Source organism: Mustela erminea, chromosome 7, assembly GCF_009829155.1.
Source record: "Mustela erminea isolate mMusErm1 chromosome 7, mMusErm1.Pri, whole genome shotgun sequence".
In the NCBI taxonomy this organism is placed as follows: Eukaryota; Metazoa; Chordata; class Mammalia; order Carnivora; family Mustelidae; genus Mustela; species Mustela erminea.
In genome coordinates, this window is record NC_045620.1 from 88,248,727 (window position 1) to 88,266,862 (window position 18,136).

Here is an 18,136-nt window from a genome sequence, read left to right on the forward strand (position 1 = left end):
ATTTATTTATTTTTAAAGCTTATTTATTTCAGAGAGAGAGAGATTGAGCATGAGCAGGGGAGAGAAGCAGAGGAAAAGGAAAAAGCAGACTCCTGCTGAGCAGGGAGCCGGCTGTGGGACTTGATCCCAGGACCCTGGGTCATGACCTCATCTGAAGGCAGATGCTTAACCAACTAAGCCACGCAGGTGTCCCTTATTCTTTTTTTATGGCTGAGTAATATTCCATCATATTATATCTACCACAATTTCTTTATCTGTTCATCTACATGGTTGGACATTTTGGCTGATTCTATATTTGGGCTATTGTGAATGATGCTACAGTAAATATAGGGGTGCATGTATCCTTTTGAGTTAGTGTTTTTGCTTTCTTTGGAATACCCAGTAGTGGAATTACTGAATCATATGATAGTTCTATTTTTACTGTTTTGAAGAACCTCCATACTGTCCTCCACAGCAGCTGCATCAGTTTGCTTTCCTACCAGCAGCAGTGAGGGTTCCTTTTTCTCCACATCCTCGCCAACACATGTTGTTTCTTTTGTTCTTGATTTTAGCCATTCTGACAGGTGTGAGGTGATATCTTACTGTGGTTTTGATTTGCATTTCCCTAATGATGAGTGATGTTGAGCATCTTCTTGTGTCCATCCATACAGATGGCTTCTTAGAAAAATGTCTGTTCACGTCTTCTGCCCATTTTTAATTAGAATATTTGTTTTTTTGATGTCGAGTTGTATAAATGTTATGAGCATGAGATAAAGGCACACACACAAGTTGTGTCTTTCCACAGTGTCAGCTTCATTCAATCATAAACCAAAGTTAAATCACAATGATAGAGCAGGTTCAGGATTCCAAACTCAATGACAATTCATGTGTGATTAAACTTGGCTTCTTCTATAGCAGAGCAGGACAGAAGACAAGCCACACAACAAACAAGTTAACAGAAGAGTGTAGGAAGTTAAGCAACCAGACATGAAGTCAGTCTGTGGGTGCACAGTTGAGCTAAGGCTTCGGTCTGGTCCAGGTCAGCACTCGGCACTCACTGCTTCTGATATTCAAGCGGTGAAGGATCTCGGTTCTGTTTGGAGGTCCATCGGGAGAGCCTTCGGCAGCAGTTACCTTTTTTAAGTGTTCAGACATAGAGGGGTCATGTCTGAAGAATCTGACGTACAGTTGCCAAAATCCTTCCCTTTTAAAGGGATTTAATCAGTTTTGGGGCTCTGCAGACCTCCTTTGGTTCTGCTGCTTATCAGTTCTGGAGAGTCAGCTGACATTGGTCCTGCTGATACTTTGTGGCTTCAGTACCTTAACCGCTTGTATCATTGCTTGACATGAGAGACTCCATTTTTATCTCTACAATAGATTATGTATGGACTCTGGACCTTAACCCCTTATCGAATATATCATTTGGAAATATTTTCTCCCATTCAGTGGGTTGTCTCTTTGTGTTTTTTGTTTGTTTAAAGATTTTATTTATTTATTTGACAGACAGAGATCATGAATAGGCAGAGAGGCAGGCAGAGAGAGGGAAGGGGAAGCAGGCTCCTTGCTGAGCAGAGAGCCTGACGCGGGGCTTGATCCCAGGACCCTGGGATCATGACCTGAGCCGAAGGCAGAGGCTTTAACCCACTGAGTCACCCAGGCGCCCCGTCTTTGTTTTGTTGGCAGTTTCCTTCACTGTGCAAAAACTTTTCATTTTGGTGTAGTCCCAGGAGTTTAATTTTGCTTTTGTTTCCCTTCCCTTTTAAGACCTATCTAGAAAAATGTTTCTACCTCTGATGTCAAAGAGATTATGTTTTCATTCTAGGAATTTTATGGTTTCAGGTCTCACATTTAGGTCTTTAGTCCATTTGGAATTTATTTTTGTGTATGGTGTAAGAAAGTCGCTCAGTTTCATTCTTTTGATTGTTAGCTGGATAGTTTTCCCAACACCATTTGTTGAAGAGACTTTCCCCCATTGTATATTCATGCATTCTTTCTTGAAGATCAATTAACTGTAAAATCATGGGTTTATTTCTGGGCTCTCTCTTCTGTTCCATTGGTCTATGTGTCTGTTTTTGTGCCAGTACCATATTGTTTTGATTACTACAGCTTATAGTATATCTTGAAATCTGATGGTGATACCTCCAGTTTTATTCTTTTTTTCAAGATTGATTTGGCTATTCGGGATCTATTGTGGTTCCATCCAAATTCTACCGTTATTTTTTCTAGTTCTGTGAAAAATGTTGGTATCTTGATAGCGATTACATTAAATCTGGGTAAATTTTTAAAATTTGGGTAGTGTGAACATTTTAACAATATTTGTTCTCCCAATCCATGAACATGGAATACCTCTCCCCATTTTTTTGTGTCATCTTCAGTTTCTTTTATCAGTGTTTTATAGTTCTCAGAGTACACGTCTTTCACCTCACGTTCACTAACTTCTAATCCCTTGTACACATCAGAGTACCTCTTTAAGACATTTGATCATTTCTAGTGATGCCAGTCATCATCTCTATTGTCTAGGGTGGCTCTCTCCTCCTTATGACTTCCATTCTCCCCTCTGCCTACTCAGTCAGGTTTCAGTTTCCTTCATTCCACTATAAAAGTTCTTGTCAGGGTCACCAGAAACCTCCTTGCCAAATCTGACCATCCCTTCTGTGTCCTCCTTTTCCACTACCTTTGGCAGCCACTGATGCCTTCCTGCTTCCTTAGCCTCTGGACAACATGCTATCCTCTTTTTCCTTTTACTTTAAGGACCAATCTTTCCTCCTTCCTTCCTTTCTTTCTTCCTTACTTCCTTAAAGACTTTATTTATTTGAGAGAGAGAGAACACAAGCAGGGGGAGGGGATGTGAGAGAGGGAAAGCAGTCTTCCCACTGAGCAGGGAGCCTGACGTGGGGTTTGATCCCAGGATCCTGGGATCATGACCTGAGCCAAAGGCAGACACTTAACCAGCTGAGCCACCCAGGCACCCCAAGGACTGGTCTTTCTTGATCATCCTTTGTAGACTCTCTTTTGCTTGACCTCTACTACTAGAGAGACCCAGGCTTGTCCTATGACCCCTGTTCTTAAACTACTTTCTCCCTATGTCCTTTCATCCAATACCACCCACGTGGTGATGTGTCTTGACTTGATTTCTACTTTTATTTTATAATCAGCTGTCCTTTTGACAACTCCACTTGAGTGTTTAGTGGACATCCCAAGCTTAACATTTTGAAAATAGAACTTCTAAATCCCACTCCCCACTGCCCCTGTGGCCCTGATGCCAAAACTGGTAATTCTCTAGATTTCCCCATCTAGGTAAATAACATCACTCTACACTTGGCTGCTCAGGGGAGAGATCCAGAGTTACACTTGATTCTTTTCTTTCCTTACCTCCCCATGTCCGTCCGTTAGTAAGTTCTGTTGCCTTTGTTCCAACACATGTGCTGTGTCTGCCTGTTTCTTTCTGTTTCACGTCACCCTCGTCTAATATCATATGCATAGGGCTTGCCCCAGATTATCAACTGGTCTCTGCCTCTCCCTTCAGCAGCTTGAGAGATCTTTTTTTTTTTTTTAAGATTTTACCTATTTATTTGACAGAGAGAGAGATCACAAGTAGGCAGAGAGGCAGAGACAGAGAGAGGAGGGAAGCAGGCACCCCGCTGAGCAGAAAGCCCAATCTGGGGCTCGATCCCAGGACCCTCAGATCGCGACCTGAGCCGGAGGCAGAGGCCTAACCCACTGAGCCACCCAAGTGCCCCAGAGAGATCTTTTTAACACGTAAATCAGCTCAAGCCCTTCATCCCCTTGCTTCAACTGCCAGTGGCTTGCTCTTTTTTTTTTTTTTAATTTTTAAAATTTATTTTCAGCATGACAGTATTCATTGTTTTTGCACCACACCCAGTGCTCCATGCACTCCGTGCCCTTTCCAATACCCACCACCTGGTTCCCCCAACCTCCCACCCCCCACCCCTTCAAGACCCTCAGATTGTTTTTCAGAGTCCATAGTCTCTCATGGTTCACCTCCCCTTCCAATTTCCCTCAACTCCCTTCTCCTCTCTAACTCCCCTTGTCCTCCATGCTATTTGTTACGCTCCACAAATAAGTGAAACCATATGATAATTGCCAGTGGCTTTCGATTGCACTTAGGACAGACTCTAAACTCCTTACCTCAGTGAGGGCTGCCTTGTTCTGGCCCCAGCCCACCTCTCTGATTGTCTTTTTTCCTTTTTCCTTTTTGAAACTTTTATTATGGAAAAGTATAAATATGTCGGAAAGTAGACTGAGTATTAAAAAGAATCCCTGTGTGCTTACCAATAATTATTAACTCATGGTCAGCCTTGTTTCTTCTTTATCTCCACTTAATTCCCACAACTTGTGTTACTTTGTAGCAAATTCCAGACACCTTACCCTCTCATCTGTAAACCATTTCAATAAGATTAAAACTCTTAAAAATAAAAGATAAGCACAGTACCATTATCATACCTAAAAATGTTAATGCTGGTTCCTTAATGTCATCAAATATCAAGTCAGTGTTCAGATTTCCAGTTGTCTCATAACTTACTTTTCTAGTGTTGGTTTAGGATTTAAATTATGATTATTGATATGCCTTTTTAATCTCTTTTAAGCTATTATTCCCCCCACCCCCCTCCATCTCTCTCTTTTCTTATTCTCTTTGCAACTGATTTCTTAATGAACCTAGATCATTCATCAGGTAGTGCTTCTCACAGTCTGGATTTTGCTGATTACAACCCTATGGCTGTAGGTTGACATTTCCCTCTCTCTTCTATTTTCTGTACATTGGTATTTGGCTCTAGGGGCTTGATTGGATTCGGGTTTGATTAGTTCCTTTCTCGGGGAGGGGTGGTGGCAGGGAACAAGATTATGGCACAGGTGGTAATGGAACTTAGCTTATCACTGTCCTTCTTTCCCACACCAACTTGGGCCACTCTGGCTTCTGTCCTGCTCCTGGAATACAAGCTAGGTCCAGCCTCAGGGCCTTGCCTTGGCTGTTTCCTCTGCCTGTGACACCACTACCACCACCACCACCACCGGACCCCACAGCCCCCTATCTTTTCATGGCCAGCTGCTTCATGTCATTCAGATGTCAGCGTAAATGTCACTGTTCAGAGCAGCCCTTCTGGGACCTCTCTGTCTGCTCCTTAGCACTTCCCACCACTGGACACCAAGTGTGTCTTCATTTGTTGGCCTGTTTAGGTCTGCCTGCTCCTGAACTAGAGCATCAGCTTCGTGGGAGCGAGAGTCTCCTCTCTCATGCTCACTGCTATATCCCCAGCAGCTAGAATAGTGTCTGTCCTATGGTAGGTGTTGAAGGAGGTGATGGCGCTCGGTCACATCTTTCTCTGTGTGCTCAGGCAGCCAAAGGAGGCACCGTCAAAGCTGCTTCGGCATTCAATGCCACTGAAGATGCCCAGACCCTGAGGAAGGCCATGAAGGGGCTTGGTAAGTGTCCCACTGGAGGGGAACATGCCCTTCTATGTTGTGCATCACAGAGTCACATAGGGTGCTGTGTCCACCGGCAAAAAATGAGTAGGTCTCTAAGACAAGACAGTGGGAACAAGTTGGCTTTTAAGACAGATTAGGTGGGAGGGCATTCCTTACTCATTTTTCTTACAGAATTAACATTTAATTCACTCATTCTGGATTTCTCCCAATCTATATGTAAAACTCCAGAAATGTATCTGTTTTCCAGGTAGTGCTGTATGTGTGTGGTACAAAGCCCTTTCACAAATATTATTTAAATGGGTGTGTACACAGTAGCCTAGCATTGTAGTGAAAGCAGCAATTGCTCTTGATATTTTCAGCCCATTTCATGGATGTGAAGTGAAGTCACATAGTAAGTGGAACTGAGTCCTGAGTCACACTTGGCAGGCAAAGGCCTCCAGTGGGCATAGTCACACTGGCGTACTCTGACCACTCTTGCCTGGGTGGACATTTAGCCAGAGAAGTGTCCTTGGTTCATATCTGCTGTTAATAATCTCCTTGCAATTTGGTTAAAAACATTGGATCATGAAGCCATATTTCTCAGTTTTTCTCCTCCCAAAGAGCTCATTTTACTCAGGCCCAATGTTACTAGCAACAAATACGACAAGAACAATAACAGCAGCTTATTTTACTGCTGTGAAGTTGAGATTCGGGGAGGTTAGCTAACTTGCCCAGTGTCGCAGAGCTAGTAGGTGTTAGAGTCAGGATTCTAGGTGATTCCAGGGGGCCAAACCCAGACAGTGTGACTCCAGAGCTAGAGTTTAAGTCCCCATGCTGTCCTGCTGCCCACCTCTGAATGGAACATTGTTCTGAATCAATAGTCCTTCTCCTCATTTTTCCCTTTTTCATAAATAAGATGGAAAGTGTGCTTGGCCCACTTGTTGTCATTTTCTCCTACTTCTTTGGTATATAGCAAGAATACCGAAATTCAGAATGTGGACCGCATGGCATTCAGAAGTCTCAAAATAAAAGTCAGGAGACATTTGACAACCAATTCTTGTCAGCTTCTGCTGTGTGGGGACTAATGTAAAGCAGACAGTTGGAGGAGATGATTATAAAACCTAATCCTACGAGTTCATGGGTGCTAAATGGGTAAGGCTTACACAGAAATAACTGCGATAGTGTGGTAATAGCTATCAGAATATGACAGTGATAGGAGGGGGCACAAATGAGATCCCATTAGGTTCAGAGCGGAGATCCCATTTTATTTGGGGGCATCAGGCAAAACTTCTCCGTGGATGTAGAATTTGAGATGGGCTTTTGCAAGGTAAGCTGTTTCAATAGAGATAAGAGAGAATGTATTTCAGGTGAATGGAACAGTATGAGCAAAGGCATGGGATGAGTGTAAGCATTGTCCCACTTTCCAGTTTAGCTGAGGCTTAGGGGAGTCAGAGTAAATACATGGAAAGGTGCCTTGCAGCAGGAGATATTTAGAAAGCAGGAGTTGACTGCTACCAAAGGGAGGTCCTGGGGTTGCCACCGAGAAGGCCACCTGTAGAGTCATAGGCATGGGGCGATGGCCCAAAGGCATTGACCAGGAAACAGTGCCACAATCATGGCACTCTGTGGGGTGGCTAGAGGGACATATAAACCAGGAGACTGGGAATGAAAGAGGTCAAGAGAAAGGAATGCAGTACAGTTGGATCAAGTACAGTAATTGAAGAGCTAGGTCTGTGAATTTGGCTGCCTGTTACCGTTTCCTGTGGATATTTACAAGAGTGAATGGGATATTGTAGAAAGTCTCAAATGCTAGAATGCTCTACTTGTAGTGAATCCAGCAGATGGTGTGGGGTAGGGGGGCTCTGTGTATTCCTGAGCAGGGGAGGGGCCCTCTGAGAGTTTTTCTTTTTAGGAAAATGAATCTGGCAAGACGTGGGAAAGACCAATTAGGAGATAAGAATATGAGTTAACAGATGTTACATGTGTCTAAGCCCCTAAAATCCTGGATTATAGTAGAAGTAGTGGGAATCAAAGAGGGGACCGATGCAAAAAAGATTTTTAGAATTAGACTTTCTATGCCTTGGCAGGAAAGTTGAATGTGGAGGATGAGAGAAGGTAAAAAAAAAAAAAAAAAAAAAAAAAGGCTATTTTGAGGGCTCAAACCTGACTGACTGACTGAAAGAAAGATGGTGCCTTTTATAGAAACGGGTAAGTGTAAGCCAGAGTGGGATCCACCCCCACCCCCCCAGAGTTGTGAAGGAGAACAGGAAGGTTGCATATAGATGCCTCTTTCTTTTTATTTTCTTTTTTCTTTTTTTTTTTTTTAGGAGAGCAGAAAGTAGGTCCCTAAGATACATAAACAAAGTTCTATAGCTTTCTCTTTACATCTCACACTTTTCTGGCTTTCTAATCTTACAAAGAATAACTATGGTAAATCTAGATTTTTTTCATTTCTTCTGAAATATCCCAATAGAATCTCTTCTGTAGTCACCTCACAATTCCCCCTACAGGTTAAACAGTAAGGAAGCAGAAAACTCACCAAACATACACAAACCTCCAGCTGTTAACCATGACAAGGGACCAATTTTGAAAAAAAATCAGAGTAAAGCCCTCCTGGTAAAAGTTGCTGCAAGAAACAGGCAAACAAAATTTCAGATGTTTAGGGGTGTCTGGGTGGCTCAGTGGGTTAATCCTCTGCCTTCAGCTTAGGTCATTATCCCAGGGCCCTGGGATCAAACCCCACATCGGGCTCTCTGCTCAGCAGGGAGCCTGCTTCCTCCTCTCTTTCTCTCTCTCTGCCTGCCTCTCTGCCTACTTGTGATCTCTCTCTCTGTGTCAAATAAACAAATAAAATCTTTCTTTAAGAAAAAATTTAGAATGTTTAAAATGTGGAATTCTCGTAAAGTTCTGGTAGGCTGTTGCCCAGTGGGAATTTGTCAGCAGTTATCAAAAGGGAACTGCTTGAGGTCAGGTCAGGGAACTGCTTGGAAATGAGAAACACATTTATGGATCCCTAAGCACAGTGCATGCAGTGAGCAGCCCATTAAAACCCGGCAAGTGCCAAGTGAAATGGGTAAAGGCGATCAAGTACATTAGTGATGAACGCTCAGCGAGGTACAGAATTGTTGAATCACTATATTGTACACCTGAAACTAATACATACAGTTTGCTAATTATATTGAAATAGAAAAAAAAAAAAAAAAACCCTGCAGAGTGCTGAGTGAATTAAGAGTCCAGATAGTTTCAAAACTCAGAGGAAATGATCACAAGATTAAAAATGAGGAGAGGAGCGCCTGGGTGGCTCATTTGGTTAGGTATCTGTCTGCCTTTGGCTCAGGTCATGATCTCAGTGTCCTGGGATTGAGCCCCGCATCGGGCTCTCTGCTCAGCAGGGAGTTTGCTTCTCCGTTTTCCTCCTCTGTCACTCTTGCTCTCTCTCTTTCTCTCAAATAGAGAAATAAAATCTTTTGAAAAAAAGATTAAAAGATTTTATTTATTTATTTGACAGACAGAGATCACAAGTAGGCAGAGAGGCAGGCAGAGAGAGAGGAAGAAGCAGGCTCCCTGTTGAGCATAGACCTCCCCCCCGACGATTTTAAAATAAAATCTTTTAAAAAAAAGTGGGGGAGAGAAAAGCAAAAAACATAGAAGATATAGGAGAACCAAAAGACATGAGAAGAATTGCAGAGGGGATGAAGCACAATCCCAGTCAGTATTTAGTGAATATTTAGTCATTGCGGGGCGTTGTGCTAAGGAATTCACTTCCTTGTTTTATTGAACACTTGCAGCCGCCCTGTGAAGGAAAGTGCTGTGATCACTCACATTTGTGAATTAGGAAGCTGATGCTCAGAGAAGTTAGCTTTTTTGTTCAGTGGTAAACAGTTGGTTAAAAGAGAGGCTAAGACTCAAACCTAATGTCTGGTTCCTGAAAAAATAGACAAGCCTACTGAACAAGGACCTTTTTTCTTTTTTTTAAGATCTTATTTATATATTTGTTGGGGTGGAGGGGACCATGAGTGTGAGGAGGGGCAGAGGGAGAAGCAGGCTCCCCACTGAGCTAAGAGCCCAATGTGGAACTTGATCCCAGGATCCTGGGATCATGACCTGAGCCAAAGGTAAACGCTTAACCGACTGAGCCACTGAGGCATCCCAGGACCTCTTTTCTTAAAAAAGGTCTCTGTATGGGTTTGGGTAACGCTAGTGTCACAGGGGGAACCTGTTTTCTCACTCCTCTCTCATCACCTCACTCACTGTCCCCACTCTCCGCCAGGCACCGATGAAGATGCCATCATCAGCGTCCTCGCCTACCGCAACACAGCCCAGCGCCAGGAAATCAGGACGGCCTACAAGAGCACCATCGGCAGGGTAGGACGGAGCCTCTCTGACTCTCGGGGCTGACGAAGAACGTGTCATGGAGCAGGGAGCAGGGAGCAGTCTCTTCCCCAGCTAGATTCCTGAAGTGGCCCTGGGTTTTCAAAAGCGCATCCTTGCCTTGTTGAAAGATGTTCTTGGGAAAAAAAAACAACAAACATTTTCAGCATGTTCCGTCCACTTGGTGGCGCTCTTGATGTCGTCCCATCCAGCTCCTTGCTGGGACTTGGTCCCTCTGTGGACTCCGCCTCCACCCTTGGGAGTACCCGCTGGGCTAAGCCTCCCTGCTTCCCTGATCCTGGTCAGGCTGCCTTTTAGGCAGTATTTATAGCTAGTTTGTTCTAAAGGTGCTCTCCTAGGATTTAGAGTCTATTCCAACTCCTCCACATAAACCCATTTGTCACAAATATTCATCCCTTTGGTAATCCTCAGTTGAGGGACACCCTCTGAAATCCTAGAATGGGGCCAGTGTGCTTGGGAACATGTATATATTTCCTTAGCTTACGCATTCAGAGGGTGGTCGCTTACCCCTTGAGGTCTGAATCGTGCACCCCTCAGGGACCCTCTTTCAAACTCCTTTCTCAACCACCCACTTACCAGAGCCTCCCACCCAGCCTTTCCTCCTCAGCTGTGTGATTCGCAAGAATCTTTTCATTGAGAGAACATCATCAATGAGTGTTTTAGGTCCAGGAGTACAGTCACTCTGATAAATTGATAAGTGTTTCTAACCTCGGGAAACCTTAGTCCGACTGCCTCTGCTGCTCGAAGGCTGGCACTGAAGTACAAGCTGGGACAGAGCTAGCTTGGCGATCCCCTAGGGCACCTGCGTGCCAGCTTGGGCTGGAATCCCAGTTGGGGAATGGGATTCTTCATAGCTCAGACGGTCTTATGGGCATTTGAAACACTTCTCTGACCCAAAGACATTTAATGAGCACAAATTGGTGTGAACACATACGTGATGTGTGACCTGGAATAGTCAGCCTCAGAATGAAGCTGATCTGGTGGCAGTTTGTTAAGATGCCCAGCATTAAAGGATTAAGCTCTAATTTGTTTGTTCCTTCCTAGAATGTGTGTGGATTTGACATAAAAATATGCACAAGAGATTGAAATACAGGGGCTGTGCAGTCAGGTGTGTGAGCATCAGAGATCTGACTTGAACCATATCTCAGCTTCTTTATTTTGGTTGAACTTAAGTGGGTTCTTAAACTTTCTGATCTGTTCTAGGAGAGGATGTGAATAAACATTTTTAGAATTTTAGAATTACATTTCTTTTTAGGAATTGAGTCTTAAGAAATAATCGTGGATGATCACAAGATACAGCTAAATGCATGTATACATAATGGTACAGAAATAGAAACGGGACCGATGAAAGAATTTATATTCCATCTACATAAAGAAATTTTAGCAGCCGTTAAAAATGTCACAGGTGATTATAGACTTGGAAATGTATTCAAAGTACATGGCTGAGTGAATACATTTAAGTCAGTGTATACAAACTTTTTGATCTCAAGACCCTTTTACACTCTTTTTTTTTTTAATGTTTTATTTTTTTATTTGACAGAGAGGGAGAGATCACAAGTAGGCAGAGAGGCAGGCAGAGAGGGAGGGGAAGCAAGCTCCCTGCTGAGCAGAGAGCCCGATGTAGGGCTCCATCCCAGGACCCTGAGATCATGACCTGAGCTGAAGGCAGAGGCTTAACCCACTAAACCACCCAGGGGCTCCCCTCTTTTACACTCTTAACGTACTGAGGACTTTTTTGTTCTTGTGGATTATATCTATTGAGATTTGCCATATTAGAAATTAAAACTGAGGCATCTAAAAATACATAAGTTAACTTATTTAAAAAACAGTAAATATATTACATGTTAATATAAGTAAGACTTTTATGAAAAATAGCTGTATATTCCAAGACAAAAACATGTAGCAAGAAAATTGGCATTGTTCCACATTTTGCAAAGTTCTTAAATGCCTGGCTTAATGGAGGATTGTCAGATTCTCTGTTTCTGCATTGTTTGTAGTGATGCGTGGTTCTGGGTGAAGTATAGGAAGAAAATCCGTTCTTGTACAGATACAGAGTTGGAAAGAGGGCATTTAAAAAGCCTTTTAACAAGGGGCGCCTGGGTGGCTCAGTGGGTTAGAGCCTCTGCCTTCAGCTCAGGTCATGATCCCATGGTCCTGGGATCCATGGTCCTGGGATCGAGCCCTGCATCTGGCTCTCTGCTCCGCAGGGAGCCTGCTTCCCTGCTTCCTCCTCTCTCTCTCTGCCTACTTGTGATCTTTGTCTGTCAAATAAATAAATAAAATCTTTTTAAAAAAATTATTTATTTATTTATTTGACAGAGAGAGAGAGAGATCACAAGTAGGCAGGGAGGCAGGCAGAGAGAGAGGAGGAAGCAGGCTCCCTGCAGAGCAGAGAGCCCGATGCGAGGCTTGATCCCAGGACCCTGAGATCATGACCTGAGCCGAAGGCAGAGGCTTAACCCACTGAGCCACCCAGGCGCCCCAATAAATAAAATCTTTAAAAATAAATAAAAAGCCTTTTAACATAATTGTGGAAGTGTAGATGTGTCAGTAGCCGTTGCAAAACTCCACTGTACAACTGTGAGAGAATGACAGCGAAAAGGCAGATACTGGCTTCCTGTTACCGTGAAGTGAGCTCCGCTCTTGCAGGCCCCACAGAGGGGTCTGGAGACCCCAGGCATCCTGGGCCCACGCTTTGAGAGTGGCTGGTTTAAGTTAGCATGGTGGTTACACAGAGCCCCCTGCTTGCTTTGCAGGACCTGGTAGACGACCTGAAGTCAGAACTGAGTGGCAACTTCGAGCGGGTGATCGTGGGAATGATGATGCCCACCGTGCTGTACGACGTGCAGGAACTGCGAAGGGCCATGAAGGTGTGTGGCCCTCCTGTCCTGCAGCCGCTGACCAGCTTCCCCAAGAAAGTGACAAAAGCCTTGTGAGAGTGGGGAGGGTGAGGCACAGGAGAGAGATTCCCCTCCTTGAGGACAATGAGAAAATATGACATTACCTTACGGCAGTTGTCACTTAAGACCTGTTTTCGACAAAGTGATGCAGTCGATCATTTGCTCTTTTCTGGGGCTCCCTAGGGAGTGGTGATAGTTGTGTCTGTAGTGCAGCTCTAGGTACTTTGTCGTGTTAGCTGCTTCTGCGGTATGAAACTTTATGGCCAACGCAGTGGGGCCTCTGGGTCTGCTGGAGGCTCTGAACTGTCAGAAAATGTTCTTGGCCTCCCTCGGTGCTGGGCCCACTGTGCCCTAGTCCTGGGTCTGCCAGTTTTGAATGGCCAGCTATGAAATTCCAATACAGTTGCCCTCCCTAACCATGCCCGTATAAACAGCCTCATGGAAGGTTCCAGGAGAGCAAAGAGGTTAACAGTCTTTGCCAGAAGATTCTGCCCTTCAAAGGAAAAAGTACAGAAGTCAAGGAGAGATTAATCCCCAGAGGGTAGACACTGTCCATAATCTGGCACAATAACAACAGCCTATAAATATTTGTTATTACTAGAAACAACTACGGTAAACACTTTGGAATTTGGGCAGGACAATCACAATGAGCAAATCCTAAATTGCTAGAACCTGGTGGGTTGTCTTTATTCTCTGCAGATTCCTAGGTATATATGCCTCCATGTCTGGGATCCAGTGTTGTGAACTGGCTCCTAACTGCCTCTCCTCTGGGTTTCGTGTGCAGGGAGCTGGCACGGATGAGGGCTGCCTGATTGAGATCCTGGCCTCCCGGACACCCGAGGAGATCCGACGCATAAACCAGACCTACCAGCTTCGTATGTAGTGTCCTTTGTGGCCCCCCCTCGAGGTTTCACTGTGATTTGAGAAGTAAACTAGCAGCAGGTCATTACCTACTGGCCAAACTCTCCTCGTACAGTGATGCTGACCATGAGGGAGCCTCAGTTCCAGGCATATCCCTGTCTAGGGAGATGAGAGTCTCTTGGCTTCTCCAGACTTTTCTGGTGAAGATGCCACTCCACGGAAGCCACCCAGTGTAGCGTTTTACGACCTGGGAAGTTGGAAGTTTGCTCCTTATTACCAAGCAGAGAATCAAATGTGTTTGTGCAAAAGTGGTGGGACAGCTGAATCTTAGCATCCCAGGGAACAGCTTGGAGGGGCTGTCTAGCCCAACTTCCTCCCTCCAGATGGGACTCTATGCCCTCCAGCCATCTCAGTAAGATGGACATCTCCTGCCCTCTTAAAAATCTCCACAGGGTAGTGCTTTATGAAGAGCCGTTAATATATGCCTTTTTGTCCTAAGGCGATTTAAAAAATGCACAAAAGTTTAGCCTACAGTTCTTATTTGATCTTGTTCATATAGCTAAAAATGTCCAGCAACGGCAGATTGGCTAAGCAAACTGCGGTATACCCACACAGTGGAGTAATAGGTAGTCCCCAAATTGTCTGTGGAAGGCTATTAGTAAATTTCATGAAATTCATTATGGTGGAGTTTTGTAGGTGTTTTTTTTTTTCCCTCCTTCATTTTACTTATTTGTTTTTCCCTAAGTTTCCCATAGCGAATATGCACTGCTCTGGTAGAAAGAAAACAAAACAGTAAGAGTTTTTTGGTAAGATTTCAGAGCAGGAGATGCTAGACCTTGGGCGCTTGGCTCAAGCACTGAGATCCCCACGTCTGCTGAATGTAGGTTTTCTAACCCCGAGGGGCTGTGAAGAGTTAGAGGATCTCTGGGGTAACTCTCGAAGGAGCGCTCAGGCAGAGAAGGCACGTGCTGGAAATTTGGGCTGACGGTCCCCTGATGGTCCCCAGACATAGTTTCAGAAACTCTGCTCCATTTTCCTTTCAGCCATCCCCCTTCTCTGTGTCACTGGGAACCATGGTGAGAACAGAGTCCTGACAGTAGGAACCTAGAGGGAGGGTTACAGCCGTAGTCTTCCTCGACCTCCCATGTTAAGGAACAGAAACAGCTTTCCTTCCTCCATAATGACAACCTAAACTTAACCTTGACCATTTTATCAGAGTTCAGTTTTGACAGAAGTGTGTGCAGGGTGAAAACCGTCATGAGGAGCTGCTTTAGCAAGCTGGCTAATCCTGCGGGGGGTTGGGGGTGCAGAGGGCCCTGGAGCAGGACACAGGGCTGGGCGGGACTCTGTTCTCATGCAGCTCATTTTGTTCTCTTTGCAGAATACGGGCGGAGCCTTGAAGATGACATTCGCTCTGACACTTCGTTCATGTTCCAGAGGGTGCTGGTGTCTCTGTCTGCTGTGAGTTGCTCCCTTTGTGAGCTGCTTCTGACAGGGGTTCAGTTCTGCTGGAGAGCTCACCCTGGATCCCCTTTTCCAGACTTTCCCATCCTTTCCTCCTCCCAAACGGGAACATTCCCCAGGTGTTGCTGTTGGGCCTGTCGTTTGTTTTCATCTTTCTTTTAGAGACTCTGGGTAGTCATGCATGCCCAGTTATTTGAATGTATATATCCCAGTACCTAATACGTGCCAGATATCCTTACTGCTCAGTGCATTGAGACAGCTTCTAGGCTTTACGAGTTCATATTGTCATAAAGGAATATATCAGGTACACAGGTTGCCGTAATAAAGTCAGGAAGAGTACACATGGAGAGGAATAGAGTTAAAGGAAGGTTCAAGGACAGAGTCTGGTCGCAGAAACAGAGAAGAACCTTTGTGACAGAGGTGCCTGTTCGCAGAGGACCTGGGGGCTTGCTGGGGTGTAGGTGGGGGCATCACAGGCAAGAACAGCCAGAGAAAGGCAAGGAGGCAGGAAACACAGGGTGTGGGGTGTGTTCAGGGAACAAATGACTGAGCAATTGGCCGTAATTCTAGGAGCCAGGTGGAAGGATGAACTGGAATCCCTTGTTGGGAGAGCACTAGGGAGCCACTGAAGGTTTGGGAACACGGGAGTGAATTGCATTTTCAGAAGAGTAACATAAATCGTGATGTGTACGGTCAGCTGAACTGGAAGCTGGGAGGTCTGGTAGGAAGTTACTTCACTATTCCAGATGAGAAATAAAGCAGGACTGGGTCAGTGTGGGAGCAGGGGCATCAGCAAATAGCAAATGCGTACATGAGATATTTCACGTGACTTCCCAATTTTGTCTTTATCCCAACCTCCTTCCTGAGTGTAAGACTCTGATTTCTCGCTGCTTTTTAAGGTGCTTCCTCAAATCGGGCCTCCTAACCTAAACCTGAACTCCTTTCCCTCCCCCCGCCCCAAACCAGCTCACCTTCCTGACCTGCCTGTTTCTGTTCCTCCTGTTGCTCTTCTTCCAACAAAGTCGGACCCTGGGAATCATCTCTAACCCCACCTGTCCCCTGTCTCTGATAGTTTAAAATGCCAGCCTGTTTTTCTTACTTCTACCCATTTTTTCTTTGCCTGCCAGATTTAGCATTCTGCCAAGCCATGCCTAGACCATAGAATATTGAGACAGCCTGACAGATAAAAACAGGCTCACAAACCGGAGGAAAGTTGCCTGTTTTGTGGCTGGTTAGCATTCCTCCAAGCCTTTACCCCACCCTCCCCGGAACCCGGTGTCAGTGAGGGTTGGGGCATTTTCACCTGCTCCTTAAGCCCCACTACAGGCTTCTCTTCTGTTCTAATTCTCTTCCATTCCCAGCCCCTGTTTGGCAGAACTGATCAATGGAGATGAGTCAGTTAGGAAGGCTTTGGTCAGCCAGGAAGACACAGGAGTGGTAGGATGCAGCGCAGGGAAGGAAATAGGGGAGGAGCCAGCAGGAGGGGGGCAGTCAGCAGGTGGGTCGCCCTTCCCCTTCTTCCGGCAGAGACACCCACACAGCATGCAGGAACTGCTGGCTCTCTGGTTGGTAATGCTATCTATGCACAGATTAGGGCCATAGGAATAATGGAGGTGCATTCAGAGGCATCTGTTATCCCTCCCTAGGCTGGAACTGGGACCCCTGTTGGCATTCCGTCTACCCTACCATGTCCTTGGGTTCCAGCCGTTCTGTCTTGACAGTGCCCCTCCCCCACCCAATCTTCATGGATACTGTCTCATTCTCTTTGATTTTCTCAGGGTGGCAGGGACGAAGGAAATTACCTGGATGATGCTCTCATGAGACAGGATGCTCAGGTCAGTAGAACTGCAGTTTCTCTCTTTTTTTCTTTTGCCGGTAAGGCCTTATTTGGTGGACCCCCTCTTACATTTCAGTGTATATTGTTGGCCAAGCTGGGATATGTTCTCTGGGGTGGGGGTGGGGGGAGAAATTCCCACAGATGACCTTTTTATTTATTTATTTTTTTTAAGATTTCATTTATTTGAGTGAGAGAGAGCATGAGCAGGGAGAGCAGCAGAGGGAGACGGGAGGGAGAAACAGACTCCCCACAGAGCAAGTAGCCGGACGCAGGGCTCTATCTCAGGATACCAGGATCATGACCTGAGCCAAAGGCAGACCCCTAATCGACTGACCCACCCAGGCCCCCCAGATGACCTTTAATAGCAGAAATTTCTTGCAGAAATATACCTGGGGCTTGGGGTGATGCAGGGCATCATTATAGAATATCCCTGGGTTCTTGACATTGGGACCATGGTATGGCCACCCCAGAGAACCATGGAATGTCTTCTGAATCACTTGGAGGTGAAGGGACCTGCCTGTGCTTTATTTACCTTGCATTTTTACTTTCCCAGAGAGAACATTTGATAGAACCTGTATAAAACAGCTTGGCACAGTGTGTACCCTATTGGGCAAATCCCAAGAGGCAGATGTTTCCCTGGTGTCAGCCCACTGATGGCTGTCCTGGGACCAACCCCCGATTTACTGTGGCCAGATAACACTAATTACAATAGCTAATAAAAAAACAGGGCCTTGCCAGGTACCAAACACTGTTGAGAGCTGTTGACCTAAAGTATGAATCCTGCAATAACCCTACGACCCAAGTACTGCTATCCGCTTTTTATGGACGAGGGAATTGAGGCTTACAGAAGTCCAGTTCCTTGCTTAAGTTCACATGGCAGAACTAGGATATGAACCTGGGCAATTTGGATCTAGACCCTGTACTCTTTATCAATACACAACCATAGGTAAGGGTTGGTCCCATTAGGTATGTGAGGTATGAACCCTAGGGCTTCTGCGGGAAAGAACCTGTTGCTTTCACAAGAAGGGAGAGGGGTAAAAATGTCATAAGAGTTCTCAGGACACAGAGAGGCCCATTCCACACTGGAGAAATAGGAAATTGCCTTTAATCCAGAAGCTTTGAGGAAGGAGGTGCTGCTGGAACTCCCTGATGCTTAGGTGAATTTCAGCTACCTCAAAGACAGCATTTTTGGATATGTTGGAGGGCGACTTCATAGCCCAGGTGAATACCCACCATCATTTTCTGGTGGGTCTCCTAGGTGCCAGGCATTGCATTAACT

At 45.2% G+C, this 18,136-nt stretch overlaps 1 protein-coding gene across 4 annotated transcripts in view; it reads left to right on the top strand.

Annotated features, from left to right (window-relative positions):
- The window catches only part of ANXA4 (annexin A4), a 76,044-nt gene that overhangs the window by 40,837 nt on the left and 17,071 nt on the right, over window positions 1-18,136 (top strand). For 2 of the 4 annotated variants that reach the window (XM_032352348.1, XM_032352349.1), the window contains exons 3-8: window positions 5,334-5,421; window positions 9,674-9,768; window positions 12,552-12,665; window positions 13,480-13,570; window positions 14,938-15,017; window positions 16,799-16,855. In XM_032352348.1, the coding sequence (XP_032208239.1) occupies window positions 5,334-5,421; window positions 9,674-9,768; window positions 12,552-12,665; window positions 13,480-13,570; window positions 14,938-15,017; window positions 16,799-16,855 (525 nt within the window). The remainder of the gene's footprint in view (window positions 1-5,333; window positions 5,422-9,673; window positions 9,769-12,551; window positions 12,666-13,479; window positions 13,571-14,937; window positions 15,018-16,798; window positions 16,856-18,136) is intronic. The other 2 variants (XM_032352350.1, XM_032352351.1) reach the window with 1 other exon arrangement.